The sequence below is a fragment of the Bombina bombina genome, chromosome 7, assembly GCF_027579735.1.
Source record: "Bombina bombina isolate aBomBom1 chromosome 7, aBomBom1.pri, whole genome shotgun sequence".
Taxonomy (NCBI): domain Eukaryota; kingdom Metazoa; phylum Chordata; class Amphibia; order Anura; family Bombinatoridae; genus Bombina; species Bombina bombina.
The window spans coordinates 488,145,658-488,166,546 of record NC_069505.1 but is presented as its reverse complement, the minus strand read 5'-3'; the positions used below and the strand labels follow the sequence as shown (position 1 = coordinate 488,166,546).

Below are 20,889 nucleotides of genomic sequence, written 5' to 3'. Positions count from 1 at the left end.
TATGTGTGTGTGTGTGTGTATATAAATATAATGTGTGTGTGTGTGTGTGTGTGTATATAAATATAATGTGTGTGTGTGTGTATATAAATATAATGTGTGTGTGTGTGTATATAAATATAATGTGTGTGTGTGTGTGTATATAAATATGTGTGTGTGAATATAAATATAATGTGTGTGTGTGTATATAAATATAATGTGTGTGTGTGTGTGTATATAAATATAATGTGTGTGTGTGTGTATATAAATATAATGTGTGTGTGTGTGTATATAAATATAATGTGTGTGTGTGTGTGTGTGTATATATATATATATATATATATATATATATATATATATATATACAGTACTTGAAAACAAGAAAAATCTCAATGTATCCTTCCTGGTAAAATATTTTATAAATAAATATTTATATACACACGTGTTGCTCGTGGAGGCTGCCATATTTACAATAATGTAAAAAGTTAATCATGTCTGCATTATTTATTATCACGATTTGTGAAAGTATTATTAAATTATTATGGATTACACATATATAATTCATATGTGAGACATTTCTATTTGCATGCAATATTTCTAATACTTAACCCTTTGAGTGCTAAGCAGGATTTAAATATTTTCTGTTTTTCACTATTAAATAAATCAGATCCCCAAGACTTATACCATTAGAAAGGTTAGGCGATTACCTTTCCAACGGGTCTTGGGGGTCTGTAGCTGCTTAGATGCCTGAGATCCAGGCTTCTAAGCAGCATGCCCCCTTTCCCTATACTTTGTATTGTTAATTTTAAATAAAGTTGTGCAGTGATGTCATCATGTCATTGCGCGTGACGTCACAGCACATAATGGTAAGCCCCACCGATGCCTGTCACTATACAGGCCCGATCGCCGGGGTGGGAGTCGGTGGGAGCCCCCAGACTGCTCAAAAGGTGGTAAAGTGCTAGCGACGGCTCTGAGCCATCGTTGTCACTCAAGGGGTGGACATTCTGGTCAAAATTTAAATGCACATAGATGAATTACATCTTTGAATAGAAACATAGTTACAATATACATGTATTGGCAAAAATACTTCTAGTAAAAGTTATCACTGTTTTAGTGTTAACATTTTCCTCTGCACGTGAAGCATAGCTAAATATTCTCGGTGCACCAGCATTTTAAATACTGCAGCTGCTCAGAGCACCAGTGGGGCTTGTATCATGTCAGCAATTAACAAATAGAGTCATTACCAGATGGTACAAGCACTTTAGGCTCACTGAGCAAGTGCTGTGTTTAAAATGCTGGTGCACGGTGCATACTTAAATACTTGAAACAGCTATAACTTTTATTAGAAGCAGTTTTGCTAATGCATGCATATTACACACATGCTTCTATGCAAAACTGAAATACATCCATGTGGATTCCAATTTTGGTTGGAATGTCCCTTTAAAAGGTATTAGAAATATTGCATGCAAATAGAGGCATCTCTGTACTATGTAGATCCCTTTGCGCATGCCTACAATTCTGTCAATGCGTGGTGACGTGGGACGTTACGATGGGAGCGTTTTGTTAAAGCTCCCTAACTGGTGACGTACCCAAAGCTCCACGTCATCACCACTGCATATGTGCCGGCGCTGGGTCTAAGCGCTACCCGAACGCAGCCATGGTGAATGTAGTTCCAAAACCTCTGGAGCACTCCGCTGGACTGTGCAATTTTAAAAGTTTTTCCATAATACTTCCGTTATAAAATGTGTGCCCAGTCTTGTTATATGCACACTCTCTGAGGCACCAACTCCTACTGAGCATGTGCAGGAGTTAACAGCATATACGTATATGAGCCTCTGGTTGACGGCTGTCACATGATACAGGGGAGCAGAGACATTTAAATTTCTCAGAAAAAAATATCTACTGATGATTTAAAATGTAGAGTAAGTGCTGTTGCATTGTCTACTTTATTCAATAGTCCTTTAATAGCATTAGCCACTTTTAAAGTGTGGACTATTATCTTCCATTTGGGTGCTCCACCTAGACTCCAGTGCAGAGCTGTGCTCTGTGCTTACTATCATTTTAAAGGGACCATGTACCCAGGCAAGCAGCTATCTGCTAAAAATTATTATTCACAAATATGGTATATGACAAGGTGTTTGACTACAAAGGGCTATATTGTGTGTGTGTGTGTGTGTGTGTGTATATATACATACATATACATGTCTAAATATGTGTATGCGTATGTATTTTATTGTACATATTTCACATTCCAATGTTCTTCACTTACAGGAATGTTATTTTTAATGTGTGTGTATAATAAATATATATATATATATATATATATATATATATATATATATATATATATATATATATATATATATATATATATATATATATATATTATGTGTGTGTGTCTATAGGTATAGATATCCATTTTACATTAACATTATCAGATATACAGTGTGTGTGTGTGTATATATATATATATATATATATATATATATATATATATATATATATATATATATATATATATATATATATCATTAGTAATACAAAAAAATGACTATATAAAGAAGATAGGAATGTAAAATATGTGTAACACAGTTCGTCTTTTGCGCTTTAGGTCTAACATGGTGTCAGGTTAGCGCACATGAAGAATTGCTAATCTCAAAGCGCATTTTTAAAATATTACATACAAATTATTAAAGGGATAGGAAAGTCAACATTAAACGTGCATGATTCAGATAGAACAAGTCATTTTAAGACACTTTTAAATTCACTTCTATTCTCAAATGTGCATCGTTCTCTTGGTGTCCCTTGTTGAAAAATGAATACGCACATATCCTACACTAGTGGGAGCTGCTGCTGATTGGTGCCTGCACACATTTGTCTCTTGTGATTGGCTAAATAGATGTGTTCTGCCAGTAGTGCAATGCTGTTCCTTTAACAAGAGAATTAAGTAAATTGGAAAGCTATTTAAAATTTGAGAAAAATAAATTGGTTCCATGTCCCTTTAAATCAGGTAGCAAGTGGTGCAAATTGTGTGAGAGGCGCACACATAATCATTAGTCAGGTAAGAGGAGAGTTTATCTGTGATTAGCTCCTCTCATCAGCTGTGCGAATTACAAATAATTGATGGCTATTTGGGATTAAGGATGAGGATCAGTCACGTTTCCTCTGACAATAAATTCACTTTTTATAAACCAGCTATTAAAGGGATATGAAACCCAAAATGATTGTCATGATTCAGCTAAAACGCATAATGTTATACCACTTTCTAGTTTACTCCTGTTATCAATTTTTCTTTGTTCGCTTGGTATCTTTATTTGAAAAAAGAAGCAAATTTTTGGTTCAGAACCTGGGTAGAGCTTGCTGATTGGTGGATACATTTAGCTTTCAGTAAAAGTTTTTTTTGTTTTTGTTTTTTTTTTGGTAAAAAATTAAAGGGACATGAATCCCAAAATATTTCTTTCGTCATTCAGAGTATAGCATTTCCAATTTAATTCTGTTATCAAATTTGCTTCATTATTTTTTTGTATCCTTTGTTGAAGGAGCAGAAATGCACTACTGGGAGCTAGCTGAATACATTGGGTAAGCCAATGACAAGAGGCTTATATGTTCAGCCACCAATCAGCAGTTAAAACCAAGTAGTGCATTGCTGCTCCTGATCCTACCTAGGCATTTTTTAACAAAGGATACCAAGAGAACAAAGCGCATTAGATGATAGAATCTAATTGTGAAAGTTACATTTTGATTAAACTGTCCCTTTAAATTGTACTGTGAGTGATAAAAGTTTAATCTTGACTCTGGGATGCCAAGGTTGCTGATCCCTGCCTTAAAGTGATTCCATAATGTTCAAAATGAAACCATTTTTTTCCACACAGAAAGCAATACCCAGGGTGACGATATTGCCGCTTTAACAAGGGACACATATGAAAAATACATATGTCAGGGCTGTTAAAAGAAATGTTTTGTATAAGAACCCTGACATATGCATTTTTCATATATGTCCCTTGTTAAAGCGGCAATATGGTCACCCTAGCAATACCAGAACAAGAGGTCATGATCTTGTTGGAGGGTAGCAGGTTTGAGAATAGGTTCTCCACTTTACAGACAAACTAGTAGATGCATAGCAGAGGTGGTAGAAATACAGTCAGTGCCTATGTATAAGGCAGATCTTGATCTCAGATCATTTGCAGCAGCTTGCTAGGAAACTGAGTTGACCGGTAATCACCTTCCCAGATGTCTTAGCGACTTCCGTAAACATACATTGTCTTACCAGGGGATTAGTCTCCATGCTTTGTTCACACGCCACAAATTGTTTATTCACAGTGCTTAAAACAACTAAGGGGATTTTTATATATTTCATAGCAGACTCTGCTTTACAATAGCAATAGGATACAGACAGGCGCAGTGCCTAGGGCCCGCACTACTTTAAGGGGCCCACAAAAAATATTTTAATTTAATTTGAAATAGAAAAAAAGTCACAAGACAGGAGGGCAGGGAAGTGACAGAAAAAATAAATTGGCCTCTTGTTTTCTTACACTTACATATATGGCAGTGAGTACGAGACCACTTAATACAGTAGTATTAAAAGCATAATAATAAAAAGACAATGCAATAGACCTTGCTCTGAAGTTGAAATGAGCAATAAAACATTTTACTGGCAAATTTCAATGTTAAAATAAAAAAAATAAACTTTAATGATTCATATAGGGCATGTCATTTTAAACAACTTTCTAATTTACTTTTATCATTAAATTTGCTTTGTTCGCTCAAATGCTAATTACTAAGCTCTTGAAGGCCGCCTCTTATCTCAGTGCATTTTGACAGTTTTTCACAGCTAGACAGCACTAGTTCATGTGTGCCATATAGATAACATTGTGCTCACTCAAGTGGAGCTATTTGAGTCAGCACTGATTGGCTAAAATGCAATTCTGTCAAAAGAACCGAAATAAGAGGGCAGTCTGCAGAGGCTTAGATACAAGGTAATCACAGAGGTAAAAGGTGTATTATTATAACGGTGTTAGTTATGCAAAACTGGGGAATGGGTAAAAAAGGGATTGTCTAACTTTTTTAAAAAATACACATTTTGGAGTAGTCTGTCCCTTTAACCTTACTCGTATCCCGCCAGACCACACTGAATTCCCTTACAGTCTTTGCAGTTTCCAACTAGAAATCTGTTCTATGAATGAATCACTCTTTCTGTTATTCCAAAACCCTCCAATCTGAGATCATGTACCGCTATAGTAGCCCTCATTCAAACAGTTTTTAGACATATCGTCTCTAGAACTATGCACAATATTCAAGATGAAGCTTAAAGGGACAGTCTTCTCCAGAATTTTTATTGGTTAAAAAGACAGATTAATCCCTTTATTACCCATTCCCCAGTTTTGCAAAACAAACTTGGTTTTATTAAAGGGACAGTATACACCAATTTTCATTTAACTGCATGTAATACACTACTATAAAGAATAATATGCACAGATACAGATATAAAAATCCAGTATAAAACCGTTTAAAAACGTACTTAGAAGCTTCCAGTTTAGCTCTGTTTAAAAGATTAGCTGGAACACCCACTGCAAGTGGGAAATAGCAGACACCCCCTTCATATGAAAAGACCCTTTACACAAACAGGAGCAAGCTGGAGTAGGTATACATCGGTATTCTCCTAAAACTTCGGGGCTTGGTTAGGAGTCTGAAAATCAGCACAATGTTATTTAAAAATAAGCAAAGCTATACATTTAAAAAAACTGTTTGGGCTATATAAATGGATCATCTACAAAACTTTTATGCAAAGTAAAATCTAGTGTATAATGCCCCTTTAACATATTTATTACCTCTGTGATTGCCTTGTATCTAAGCCACTGCAGACTGCCCCCTTATCTCAGTTCTTTTGACAGTAGCCAATCAGTGCTGACTCATAAATAACTCCAAGGGAGTGAGCACAGTGATATATATATGTGTATATATATATATATATATATGACACACATGAGCTAGTGCTGTCTAGCTGTGAAAAATAGTCAAAATGCACTGCTATAAGCAGTCTTCAAGGGCTTAGAATTTAGTTTATGAGCATGCCTAGGTTTAGCTCTCAACAAAGAATACCAAGAGAAAAAAGCAAACTTGATGATAAAAATAAATTGGAAAGTTGTTTAAAATGACATGCCCTATCTGAATCGTGTAACCTTAATTTTGACTAGACTGTCCCTTTTAAGAAAGAATAAACCTTTCAGTCGGTAAGGAAATTTGTGCAGACTAAATGGAACTTTGGGTTCTTTTCTGCTAGTAAAGGGACATCAAACCCACATTATTTTTCTTTCATGATCCAGATAGAGCATACAAGCTTCAAATTTACTTCTATCATCTAATTTGGTTTATTTTCTTGTTGGCTTTTGTTGAAGTTGCAGTGATGCACTACTGGGAGTTTATCTGAAAGCCAATGACAAGAAGTATATTTGTGCAGCAACCAATCAGCAGCTTCTGGGCCTACCTACGTATGCTTTTCAACAAATGATACAAAGAGAGTTAACCCAATTAAATAACAGAAATACATTGGAAAATGTCCCTTTAACCCCTTAACGACGAGGACGTGCAGCTACACTACAGAATTTTTTTAATTTTTTTTTTGCAAACTAAGTACTGGCAGACAGCTGCCAGTACCCAAGATGGCCCCCAATAAGGCAGAGGGGGAGGGTTAGAGAGCTGTTTTGGGGGGGATCAGGGAGGTTGGGGGCTAAGGGGGGGATCCTACACAGCAGCATATATAAATATGCTTAAATCTTTTTTTTTTTTTTTATTTATTTAAAAAAACCCTTTTATTTTAGTACCGGCAGACTTTCTGCCAGTACTTAAGATGGCGGGGACAATTGTGAGGTGGGGGAGGGAAGGGAGCTCTTTGGGAGGGATCAGGGCGTGGGATGTGTCAGATGGGAGGCTGATCTCTACACTAAAGCTAAAATTAACCCTGCAAGCTCCCTACAAACTACCTAATTAACCCCTTCACTGCTAGCCATAATACACGTGTGATGCGCAGCAACATTTAGCGACCTTCTAATTACCAAAAAGCAACGCCAAAGTCATATATGTCTGCTATTTCTGAACAAAGGGGATCCCAGAGAAGCATTTACAACCATTTGTGCTATAATTGCATAATTGCACAAGCTGTTTGTAAATAATTTCAGTGAGAAACCTAAAATTGTAAAAAATTTAACTTTTTTTTTTTTTTATTTGATCACATTTGGTGGTGAAATGGTGGCATGAAATATACCAAAATGGGCCTAGATCAATACTTGGGGTTGTCTACTACACTACAATTAACCCTAGAAGCTCCCTACATGCTCCCTAATTAACCCCTTCACTGCTGGGCATAATACACGTGTAGTGCGCAGTGGCATTTAGCAGCCTTCTAATTGCCAAAAAGCAAAGCCAAAGCCATATAAGTCTGCTATTTCTGAACAAAGGGGATCCCAGAGAAGCATTTACAACCATTTATGCTATAATTGCATACATAAAAAAAAAAAATTATACATGTCAATGGGTATTCAGGGATTCCTGAAAGATATTAGTGTTCCAATGTAACTAGTGCTAATTTTGAAAAAAAGTGGTTTGGAAATAGCAAAGTGCTACTTGTACTTATTGCCCTATAACTTGCAAAAAAAGCAAAGAACATGTAAACATTGGGTTTTTCTAAACTCAGGACAAAATTTAGAAACTATTTAGCATGTTTTCTTTTTGGTGGTTGTAGATGTGTAACAGATTTTGAGGGTCAAAGTTAAAAAAAAGTGTGTTTTTTTTCCATTTTTTCCTCATATTTTATAAAAAAAATTTTATAGTAAATTATAAGATATGATGAAAATAATGGTATCTTTTGAAAGTCCATTTAATGGCGAGAAAAAAGGTATATAATATGTGTGGGTACAGTAAATGAGTAAGAAGAAAATTACCACTAAACACAAACACCGCAAAAATGTAAAAATAGCCTTGGTCCCAAACGGACAGAAAATGGAAAAGTGCTGTGGTCATTAAAGGGTTAATAATCTGTTTCGGTGAGAGAAAAATTGAAGCAGAGTATTAACTAGGACTAAAGACAACAGGAAGAACGTTATAGTCGTTTGCACTTTCTGAGGGAATCCAGTTTAAATATTTCAGCAGTAGCAGAGACATAAATAAAGAAATCGGAATCTTAAAGGGACAGGAAACACCAAAATGTTCTTTCATGATTTAGACAGAACATACAATTTCAAACAACTTTCCAATTTTTTTTGTTTGTTTGTTTTGAAAAAGCTTTATTAAAGGCAAAGCAAACAATATAAACACATCAGTATGACTGAGACCAATTGAAAGAAGGTCACATTACGATGATGAGGGGACGTGAGGAAGATGAAGTGTATTCAGGTTGGTGGTGGCTAGGGTTGCCACCTTTCTTGGAAGAAAATACTGGCCATGCTAATTAACATCAATTTGCATAAATAATTTAATAGCATAACTCAAACTAAAGCTGATAGGACTGATTTTAAATGCTCATTTGTTTATAACTATTATTCATCACACTCAGAAGAAGTTTCACTTTGAAAGGGGCTTTCTTTCAATATTTATTCTTTAATTGCTACGTTGACATGAACCATAAAAATACCAGTTGTGTCAGTAAAATACCGGCTGGGTGGCAACCCTAGTGGTGGTGCTTGATTTAGATATTCTTCCCAGAGGAAGCAAATGGATTGATAATCATCCAAACGTTTACTGTGTGTGTAGTGGTGTTTTTCCTAGCTGGAGAGATTGGGAGGTTATCTCTCTCCAAGTGTTAACTGATGGGAGGTGCGGTGATTTCCAATTTTTCGGGATAAGTCTTTTTGCTGATTTGACCATAATGGTCAGAAATGTGAGTCTCAATTTACATTTAATCTTAGTAAATTTGTTTAAAGAGGAAAAACCAAATGTTTAGGTCTATAGTCATTGAAAGTGTCCTTTCCATTTCAGTCTTAATCGTCATCCAGTAGGATTGAGCGATGGGGCAAGCCCACCAAATGTGAGTGGGAGTACCTTCTGTGTTACAACCACTCCAACAAGTTGGGGAGGATGTGGGGAAAATTATGTGCAGTCGGGACGGTGTGTAGTACCATCTGCATAAAAATTTAACATTTATCTCTAGTGTGTATATAGAAGATGAGGATTTGGTCATGGATGAGAAGATGTGATACCATGTTTTTTGGGATTGGTGTGCGTTAATCTCCTTTTCCCATTTGTCTACATAGGAAGGGAGTGAGGTAGTGTATGGGTGCATAAGAATTTGATATGAGGTTGATAGGAGACCTTTTGTTTACGGCGTCTCGGGTACAGATACTCTCAAAATTAGTTAGGTTCCGCATTAGTTGGGTTTTGTGTGGATGTCTCATGAGAAAATCCGACTTTTTTTTTTTTTTTTTTAAATATTTTTATTTGTTTGAGGAAAACACATAATACAGAAATATCATACAAAGGCAACATTTTGAAAAGTATGAATACAGGGAAATAACGACAATCATCAACGCTATAATCTAATGTTGTATGACATTTCACGTAAAACGAAGAGAAGAAAGAGAAAGTATCTTCCTCAATTTTATATTAATAGTAAGTAAGTGGGGATATATATGCTCTCATAGGGTAGTTTGGCGAAGGTTAATGGGGCGAGGAACGGAGAAGAGGATAAGGAGCCAGTAGTGGGTTAGGAAAGGGACTGAGGAGAGGGTGAGTACTATGATAAGGCAGTAGTATCTAATGTTGATGGTGTATGGTGTCAGATAGAAGTGGCTAAGGTCCAAACAATGTAGAATTAGTTTAGTTAGAGAAAAATCCGACATTTTAAAGGTAGCAAAACCAATTTTCATATGCGGGACCTAGCTAGGGGGTAATCTCAATTTGAGTTTTGGGTTTACCGTTTTCTATGAGGATATGGCAAGTGATGGACTTGGTTATGTGAGGTTTCAACACTGCTTGCTTTGGTTGTTGAAAGGGGAAATCTAAGTTTTGTAAAATGGAGGTCAGGGGAGAGGGTATTGTGGATATGTAACTGTGTTTTTTAATTAATGTATCTCATAGGTGAAAAGTTTCAGTAATTGACGGAAGAGGAACCGGTAGGTTCCTCGATTTCGGGGAGAGCCAACACTTGCTCCCAGGATAGGTGATGTTCTAAAAGAACCCACACTTTGTGTGGCGAATGCTTGCACCAGTTGATAATTCTGGTAAGGAAGTGTCAGATGCTGTTCAAATAACAGATCCTAAAAGGAAGGGTTAAGTCTAGCTTTAATGTTCTGAACCACAACTGCAGATATCACTAGATTAGCTTCTAGTAAAAGGGTGTTTGAAAGTCTGTCTAACATACAGAGGATAAGATGGCACGGAATATCGGAGGTTAAATACAGACTCTGTATAGTTAGGCAGCCAAACAGTTAATTTAAGGTTGGGTTAGTTACACACACATGAATCTCTAGCAAACAAGTTACTGAAACGTGTGCTTACATTTAGCCAACCTATTCTCATGAGAGATAGAATTTATAAGCAAACAAACGGAATAGAATAATTATTCAGATAAGTACAAGGAATGTAGCAAGGAGTGATAAATCTAAGTATATACTATCAGGCAACAATAGTAAGGTTTAGGTAGATGAGGACTGAAACTGAATAGCTAGAATCAGGTGAACATCAGAATAAATCAAGGCAGCGTAGATTACATAACCTGCAGAGTGAAGCAGTACACATAAAGTAACCTAATAACATATGTATCCTAATTCAGTTTAGGTAATACAGACTTTGCATACAGATGGTCCGTGCTGCATTTTATATCATAGTTACGAGATCAGAAACTTAAGCAGAGTGAAGAAGTGCACATAAAGTACTGAATATCATATGTATCTTGAGTGTAGGCGATGCAGACTTTGGTTATAGCTGGTTCGTGCAGTAAGTTGTAAGATAGTAGCGAGTTCAGTATGTTAGCACTCAGCGGAAACAGCGTTGGCGTGTGACGTCACCGCAGATGACAAGGAAGCAGCCTGTAGGGGAATAGCTCAGAAAGGAAGTTGCGATCCTCAGTAGATGAAGGTAGGTGATGGGCTGTATGAATCCTAAGGAGGTAGAATTACCAAGCAAGGTAACTTGGTTGAAGTGGGATTAGATACACAGGAAAGGGGCGTAACAACAGTAATAAGCCAATCCAAAAAGGATGAAGAAAAAAGGAGAATAGTTGTAGTTAACATCAAAGAGGATATGACCGGAAGGTGGCCAATCTGTACTGTTGCCGGTTTGGGATCCCCAAGGCTCCTAAGTCCTTCGGGCGGTAGAGTGTTGGCGTTGGCTTATGTTGCCAGATATATTTCATGATTAGTTTTTGCAGATTATGTATTAGTGGTAATGGTAAGGGAATGGGGAGGGTCTGGAAAAGATACAATAGTTTTGGAAGAAGTATCATTTTAACAGCATTGATCCTGCCCATCCATGATAGAGGTTTGTTGCTCCAGGAGTGTAGGAGAGCTTGTGTCGTTATGGTTTTTAAATTTGCATCTAGCAATGTGGGCTTGTAAGGGGAGATGTATATTCCTAAGTATTTAATAGATTGTTGCTGTGTGCGAAAATGAGCAAGTGATTGTATTGTTTTCAGTACATCTGCCTGAAATAGGAAGGAGTTCTGATTTGGAAATATTGATTCTGAAATTTTCCAATTTATTTATATTATCAAATCTGCTTTGTTCTCTAGTTATCCTTTGCTGAAGGAACAGCATTGCACTGCTAGCCGCTAGCTGAACACATCTAGTAAGCCAATCACAAGAGACAAATGTGTGCAGGCACCAATCAGCAGCTAGCTCCCACTAGTGTAGGATATGTGTGTATTATTTTTCAACAAGAGATACCAGAAGAACGAAGCACATTTGAAAATAGAACTGAATGTAAAAGTGTCTTAAAATTACATGCTCTATCTAAATCATGCAACTTTCATTTTTGACTTCCTATCCCTTTAAGGACCCTTAAATAAAGTAGAATTGCATAACTATCAAATGAATAATGTTATCTATTTGACAAAAATGAACTGGCAGTGCCGAACTGTCAAACAGCACTGAGATAAGTGGCGGCCTTCAAGGGTTTAGAAATTAACATATGACCTACTTAGGTTTAGCTGTCAACAAAGAATACCAAGAGAACAAAGCAAATCTGATGATAAAAGTAAATTGGAAAGTTGTTTAAAATTGCACGCCCTATCTGAAACCCAAACGTTTATATACTCGAGCATTTAACCTTTCTTGACCTCCTCCCTACTCATCTGCCATTGTGTCTTTCATTATAGAAATAAAGAGCTACAGCCAATCGGATGTGTAGCTCCAGCAAACTCCAACACTTGAGCAGAGACTGAGAAAATGCAATGTGAGTGTGCACTTATTTCTCACTCACACTCACTCCTTCTGATTGGCTGTAGTGCCCTGCTTCTATAACAGAAGAGACAGTGAGTGGTGCATGAGTGGGGAGGAAGATGAAACGGATTAAAGGATCTTTGAGTATATCAACTTTTGTATTTAGTTTTTTTTTTTTCTTGCAGAATTTATCAGGTAAGTATATTTATAAATTTATAAAACTTTATTTTATATATATTTATAAAAATATTTATTTCTTATAGCACTGGTTTTGTGTTCATTTAAAGGGCTAGTAAATATAGTAGATTTCCACAATCCACAAATGCCTGCTAAAAAAAGATAATGCACTGGCACTTTATCTGAACTTCAAATGATTAGTAGTGTTTTTTTTATGACAAACTACAATTATGTCTATTTCCACTCCTCCTGTATCATGTGACAGCCATCAGCCAATCACAAATGCATATAAGTATATTCTGTGAATTCTTGCACATGCTCAGTAGGAGCTGGTAAATCAAAAAGTGAAAATATAAAAAGACTGAGCACGTTTTGTTAAAAGGAACAGTCTAGTCCAAAATAAACTTTCATGATTCAGATACGGCATGTGGTTTTAAACAACTTTCCGATTTACTTTTATCACCAATTTTGCTTTGTTCTCTTGGTTATCTTAGTTGAAAGCTAAACCTAGGTAGGCTCATATGCTAATTTCTTAGACTTTGAAGGCCGCCTCTTATGTGAATGCAGTTTGACAGTTTTCCACAACTAGAGGGCATTAGCTCATGTGTGTCATATAGATAACATAGAGCTCACGCACGTGAAGTTACCTAGGAGTCAGCACTGATTAGCTAAGAACTGAAATAAGGGGGCAGTCTGCAGAGGCTTAGATACAAGATAATCACACAAGTAAAAAGTGTATTAATATAACTGTGTTGGTTATGCAAAACTAGGGAATAAAGGGATTATCTAACTTTTAAAACAATAAAAATTCTGGTGTAGACTGCCCCTTTAATGGAAGTAAATTGGAAAGTTGTTTAAAAACAGAATTTATGCTTACCTGATAAATTACTTTCTCTTACGGTGTATCCAGTCCACGGATTCATCCTTACTTGTGGGATATTCTCAATCCCTACAGGAAGTGGCAAAGAGAGCACACAGCAGAGCTGTCCATATAGCTCCCCTCAGGCTCCGCCCCCCCGTCATTCGACCGACGGTTAGGAGAAAAAAGGAGAAACTATAGGGTGCAGTGGTGACTGTAGTTTTACAAAATAAATTTGAACCTGACTTAATTGCCAGGGCGGGCCGTGGACTGGATACACCGTAAGAGAAAGTAATTTATCAGGTAAGCATAAATTCTGTTTTCTCTTACATGGTGTATCCAGTCCACGGATTCATCCTTACTTGTGGGATACCAATACCAAAGCTTTAGGACACGGATGAAGGGAGGGAACAAGTCAGGTAACCTAAACGGAAGGCACCACTGCTTGCAAAACATTTCTCCCAAAAATAGCCTCCGAAGAAGCAAAAGTATCAAATTTGTAAAATTTGGCAAATGTATGCAGTGAAGACCAAGTCGCTGCCTTACAAATCTGTTCCACAGAAGCCTCATTCTTGAAAGCCCATGTGGAAGCCACAGCGCTAGTGGAATGAGCTGTAACTCGTTCAGGAGGCTGCTGTCCAGTAGTCTCATAAGCCAATCGGATGATGCTTTTCAGCCAGAAGGAAAGAGAGGTAGCAGTCGCTTTCTGACCTCTCCTCTTACCAGAATAGACAACAAACAAGGATGATGTTTGTCTGAAATCTTTAGTTGCCTTTAAATAGAATTTTAAAGCACGAACCACATCAAGATTGTGTAACAGTCGTTCCTTCTTAGAAACTGGATTAGGACACAGAGAAGGAACAATGATTTCCTGGTTAATATTCTTATTAGAAACCACTTTTGGAAGGAAACCAGGTTTGGTACGCAAAACAACCTTATCTGCATGGAACACCAGATAGGGTGAATTACACTGCAAAACAGACGAGTCAGAAACTCTTCGAGCAGAAGAAATAGCTACCAAAAACAAAACTTTCCAAGATAATAACTTAATATCTATGGAATGCAAAGGTTCAAACGGAACCCCTTGAAGAACTGAATGAACTAAATTTAGACTCCATGGAGGAGCCACAGGTCTGTAGACAGGCTTGATTCTAACTAGGGCCTGTGCAAACGCCTGAACGTCTGGTACAGCTGCCAGACGCTTGTGTAACAGGATAGACAGAGCAGACATCTGTCCCTTTAAGGAACTAGCTGACAAACCTTTCTCCAAACCTTCTTGGAGAAAAGACAATATCCTTGAAATCCTAACCTTACTCCACGAGTAACCCTTGGATTCGCACAAACAAAGATATTTCCGCCATATCTTATGGTAAATTTCCCTGGTGACAGGCTTTCTGGCCTGGATCAGAGTATCTATAACCGATTCAGAGAACCCACGCTTAGCTAGAATTAAGCGTTCAATCTCCAAGCAGTCAGTTGCAGAGAAACTAGATTTGGATGCTTGAATGGACCCTGAATTAGAAGATCCTGCCTCGATGGCAGTTTCCATGGTGGAACCGATGACATGTCCACTAGGTCTGCATACCAAGTCCTGCGTGGCCACGCAGGTGCTATCAGAATTACCAAAGCCTTCTCCTGTTTGATTCTGGCTACTAGCCGAGGGAGAAGAGGAAACGGTGGAAAGACATAAGCTAGACTGAATGACCAAGGCGCTACTAAAGCATCTATCAATGCCGCCTTGGGATCCCTGGACCTGGATCCATAAAGGGGAAGTTTGGTGTTCTGACGGGACACCATCAGATCCAATTCTGCAATGCCCCATAGCTGGGTCAACTGAGCAAAAACCTCCGGGTGGAGTTCCCACTCCCCCGGATGGAAAGTCTGACGACTCAGAAAATCCGCCTCCCAGTTGTCTACTCCTGGGATGAGAACTGCAGATAGATGGCAGGAGTGATCCTCCGCCCATTTGATGATCTTGGTTACTTCCTTCATCGCTAGGGAACTCTTTGTTCCTCCCTGATGATTGATGTACGCTACAGTCGTGATGTTGTCCGACTGAAATCTGATGAATTTGGCCTCCGCTAGTTGAGGACATGCCTGGAGCGTATTTAATATCGCTCTCAGTTCCAAAATGTTTATCGGGAGAAAAGATTCTTCCCGAGACCATAGACCCTGAGCTTTCAGGGAGTCCCAGACCGCACCCCAGCCTAACAGACTGGCATCGGTCGTGACAATGATCCACTCCGGTCTGCGGAAGCTCATTCCCTGAGACAGGTGATCCTGAGACAACCACCAGAGAAGAGAGTCTCTGGTTTTCTGGTCCATTTGTATTTGAGGAGACAAATCTGCATAATCCCCATTCCACTGTTTGAGCATGCACAGTTGCAGTGGTCTTAGATGAATTTGGGCAAAAGGGACAACGTCCATTGCCGCAACCATTAAACCGATTACCTCCATGCACTGAGCCACAGAAGGCCGAGGAATGGAATGAAGAACTCGGCAAGTATTCAAAAGTTTTGACTTCCTGACCTCCGTCAGAAAGATTTTCATTTCTACCGAGTCTATTAGTGTTCCCAGGAAGGGAACCCTTGTGAGTGGGGACAGAACAATGTCCGTATGAGCCTTGGCTCTGTGAAAAGACGACGCCTGTATTAATATGTCGTCTAGGTAAAGTGCTACTGCAATGCCCCGCGGTCTTAGTACCGCTAGAAGGGACCCTAGCACCTTTGTGAAAATTCTGGGAACCTGAAAGGAAGGGCCACGAACTGGTAATGCGTATCCAGAAAGGCGAACTGATGATGATCTTTGTGGATAGGAATATGTAGGTACGCATCCTTTAGATCCACGATAGTCATATATTGACCTACCTGGATCATCGGCAAGATTGTCCGAATGGTTTCCATTTTGAAAGATGGAACTCTGAGGAATTTGTTTAGAATTTTTAGATCCAAGATTGGCCTGAAAGTTCCTTCCTTTTTGGGAACTACAAACATGTTTGAGTAAAATCCCAGTCCTTGTTCTGCAATTGGAACTGGGTGTATCGCTCCCATCTTTAGAAGATCTTCTACACTGCGTAAGAACGCCTGTTTCTTTGTCTGGTCTGAAGACAAACGAGAAATGTGGAACCTTCCCCTTGGGGGAGAGTCCTTGAATTCTAGAAGATACCCCTGAGCATCAATTTCTAACGCGAAGGGATCTGGAACATCTCTTGCCCAAGCCTGAGCAAAGAGAGAAAGTCTGCCCCCTACCAGATCCGGTCCCGGATCGGGGGCTACCCTTTCATGCTGTCTTGGTAGCAGGCGCAGGCTTCTTTGCCTGTTTACACTTGTTCCAGCCCTGCAAGGGTTTCCAGGTTGCTTTGGGCTGTGAAGCGTTACCCTCCTGCTTTGCGGCAGCAGAGGTTGAAGCAGGTCCGCTCCTGAAGTTGCGAAAGGAGCGAAAATTAGCCTTGTTTTTGGCCTTAAACGGTCTATCCTGCGGGAGGGCATGGCCCTTCCCCCCAGTGATATCCGCGATAATTTCTTTCAACTCGGGACCAAAAAGGGTCTTCCCCTTGAAAGGAATGTTTAGTAACTTTGTTTTGGACGACACGTCAGCCGACCATGATTTGAGCCAAAGCGCTCTTCGCGCCATAATGGCAAAACCTGAATTTTTCGCCGCTAACTTAGCTAATTGGAAAGCGGCATCAGTGATAAAAGAATTAGCTAGCTTTAGAGCATAAATTCTATCCATGACTTCGTCATATGAAGTCTCCCTCTGAAGCGACTCCTCCAGCGCCCCAAACCAAAAAACCCGCTGCAGTAGTTACAGGAATAATGCAGGCAATTGGTTGAAGAAGGAAACCTTGCTGAACAAACATTTTCTTCAGCAAACCTTCCAATTTTTTATCCATAGGGTCTTTGAAAGCACAACTGTCTTCTATTGGTATAGTTGTACGCTTAGCAAGTGTTGAAACTTCTCCCTCTACCTTAGGGACCGTCTGCCACGCGTCCCGCCTGGGGTCATTTATGGGGAACATTTTCTTAAAGATAGGGGGGGGGGAACAAAAGGTACACCTGGTCTCTCCCACTCCCTAGTCACAATATCCGCCACCCTCTTCGGGATCGGAAACGCATCAGTGTATACAGGGACCTCTAAAAACCTGTCCATTTTACACAATTTTTCTGGGACCACCATGGGGTCACAATCATCCAGCGTAGCTAAAACCTCCTTAAGCAGGACGCGGAGGTGTTCCAGCTTAAATTTAAACGCTAAAGAATCTGACTCTGCCCGCTGAGAAACTTTTCCTGTGTCAGAAATTTCTCCCTCGGACAGACCGCCCCTCACTGCCACTTCAGAGTGTTGTGAGGGTACTACAGATAAATCATCCAAAGCTTCTGATTGCTCATCCTCTGTTCTTAAAACTGAGCTATCACGCTTCTTTGGAAAAACTGGCAGTTTGGATAAAAATGCTGCAAGGGAATTATCCATGACTGCTGCTAATTGTTGTAAGGTAATAGGGGCCAATGCGCTAGAGGTACTAGGCATCACTTGCGCGGGCATAACTGGTGTCGACACATGGGGAGAGGAAGGAGGACTATCCTCGTTACCTTCTGTTAAAGAATCATCTTGGGCTACATTTTTAAGTGTCACTGCATGGTCTTTAAAATGTTTAGATACCTTAGCACACTTTAAACACAAATGCAATGGGGGTACCGCCATGGCTTGTAAACACATAGAACAGGGTCTATCTGAAGGCTCAGACATGTTTGACAGACTTAGACAGCACTCAAATACAGTAAAAAACACTTTTTGAAAAAATGTTACTGTGCCTTTAAATAATAAAAAGCGCACACTTTTTTTTACCAAATCTCCAAAAAACATCCAATCTTTATGAAATTTTCACCACATGATCCTAATGCTTTGAAATGATTGCACACAAAGTTTCAAGACAATTAACCCCTTATTGCCCAAACCGGAGCAAATTGAAGCAGGCTACCGGTTTAACACAGTACAGCACGATGCCACAGTCTCTGCTGTGGCCCTACCTTCCTTGGAGATTACTTTTGGACGAAAATAAGACTCCCTGGAGTCCTCCTGCAATCTCTGGACTCTACACGTGAAGCTGCATGAAGCTGTCTTGCAAAAGAACTGTGCAACTGAGGCCCGAAAATGAGGCCCCCTCCCTCTTCACTCCGGAGTTGTAGGGCCTTCCTAAGCCAAATTAGGTGTCTAAAAATATGCCAGGCATATTAAAACCCCAAAAAGTGTTCCAAACATAAAAAAACACTTGTGCAAACATGAGATTATAGTAATAAAATAATCAACTTAGCCCATAACAGTGTCCACTAGTATTTAAGCCCTTTAATTAAGCCATCCTTCTATACTGAGTCTCAGAATATGGCTTACCTTCCCACATGGGGATTTCTGTCAGTCTTCTAGCATTACCAAGTCTTGTTAGAAAAAAAGTGACTGAGCATACCTTAAGCAGTTAAGCCTGCAAACTGTTCCCCCCAACTGAAGTTCTCCGGTACTCAACAGTCCTGTGTGGGAACAGCAATGGATTTTAGTTACAACATACTAAAATCTTTTTCCTCTCAGCAGAAATCGTCATCACTTTCTGCCTCAGAGTAAATAGTACAAACCGGCACTATTTTAAAATAACAAACTTGATTGAAGAAATAAAAACTACAAATCTAATACCACATACTCTTTACCCTCCCATGGAGATGCTACTTGTTAGAGCGGCAAAGAGAATGACTGGGGGGGCGGAGCCTGAGGGGAGCTATATGGACAGCTCTGCTGTGTGCTCTCTTTGCCACTTCCTGTAGGGATTGAGAATATCCCACAAGTAAGGATTAATCCGTGGACTGGATACACCATGTAAGAGAAATTGTTGCTCTATCTGAATCATGAAAGTATAATTTTGACTTGAATGTCCCTTTTAAGTAGCCCTATTTATGTTGCGTTAAAGTAAAGAGAGTTGGAAAGCTTGAGAGATATGTCCTCCTCAACTCTGCCAGTGTAGCTTCCTTATCTGGCTTGTTCATCTCTCTCTTCTTCCTTTTCCATCACCTGTTCCCAACCTCTCTCGTATCCTTTTTCATTGCCTTTATCTCATCTCATTTATTTTCTTATCTCCTTATTGTTCTCACCCAGCAAGACTCTTATTTTGTCCCTCTCTGTCTTTCCCTAGTTGATAGGGTCGTTTGTCATGGCAATAGGAATCTATGCTGAAGCAGAAAGACAAAAGTACAAGACCCTACATGGGGCCTTCCTGGCCCCAGCTATCATCCTCATTCTCCTTGGGGTGGTTATGTTCGTGGTATCCTTCATCGGGGTCCTGGCATCCCTCAGGGACAATCTGTGCCTGCTTAAAGTGGTAAGGAGCATTGTTTATCAAGTGGTTTAAAGAATTGTAAGAGGTGTTTTGGTAGCTCCATGCTGAATTATTGACCTCCTCATCACACAAAAAAGTTTTGCTGCACCACTCCATAATTTCTTCTGCCCTTTTATGACGGTTTCATTTATTTCCTTTTTGCCAATTCAGAGACCTCACTAGGGCCTGATGATCTAAAGCTCTGGTGAGATTATCTAAGAAGTCTCTGCAAGGTCCTTTAAATGATTTTATAATGGCAACTTTGAGCTTGAGAGCTGTTTATCTTGTGATGTGTGGTTCTGGGTATGAAGGAGAGACACATACATTACAATATAATGCTCAAAAAAAGTCCCCAGAGCTCCTTTCTTTTTGTTTGTTCAGCACCCACCTCTGTTTTGTGTATAATGCTACACTTTTACCATATCTATATAAAGGATAATACTCTATAACAAGTCCTACTATTATCTGCCCACAGTTCATGTACACACTTGGGGTCTGTCTTCTACTTGAACTCACTGGTGGAGTCCTTGCATTGATCTTCAGACACCAGGTAAGAACTATTCACATCATGGTTTGAGGTTATACAGTCCTCAATAATAATAATTATTATTATTATTATTATTATTATTATTATTATTATTATTATTATTATTATCATCATCATCATCATCATCATCATCATCATCCGGTATTTGTAGAGCGCCAACAGATTCTGCAGTGCTAATGTAAGCATGTTTAGCCTAACTCTCAGGTCACTCATGATTACTAGTATAGTCACTCCCTCAATGTACCCTGCTTAGCTTGTAACTAACTGAATGTCTCTTTAGCATTCCCCTTTGTACAGCACTTAAATGCCTCTTATCTATGTAAATGTTCAATTTCTTATCTCCTGTTCCATGTAAAATCTGTTATCACTTTCCTGGCATATTAGTCACTCTTACATTGTTTCTCTCCAGCAGTTCTTTATATAGTGATTGACTGACTACCTCCTACCTAGGTAGTATCTGACCACGTCCCATTGTGCATATGGTCTTTGATACCTCTAACTACATAGTAAAAAAGACTTGATCAAGAACCTAACGCTATTGATCACTTCTCAATGTACAATAATTGGCCAGCTACACTATGTAGATTGTCACTGTATATAGTTA

General features: G+C 38.9%; 1 protein-coding gene across 2 annotated transcripts in view; it reads left to right on the top strand.

The window, feature by feature from the left end:
• TSPAN15 (tetraspanin 15) overlaps nucleotides 1-20,889 on the top strand; it is a 70,928-nt gene that overhangs the window by 16,687 nt on the left and 33,352 nt on the right. The window contains exons 2-4 of one of the 2 annotated variants that reach the window (XM_053721617.1): nucleotides 12,281-12,539; nucleotides 19,556-19,741; nucleotides 20,214-20,288. In XM_053721617.1, the coding sequence (XP_053577592.1) occupies nucleotides 19,574-19,741; nucleotides 20,214-20,288 (243 nt within the window). In that variant the 5' untranslated portion in view covers nucleotides 12,281-12,539; nucleotides 19,556-19,573. The remainder of the gene's footprint in view (nucleotides 1-12,280; nucleotides 12,540-19,555; nucleotides 19,742-20,213; nucleotides 20,289-20,889) is intronic. The other variant, XM_053721616.1, reaches the window with a different exon arrangement.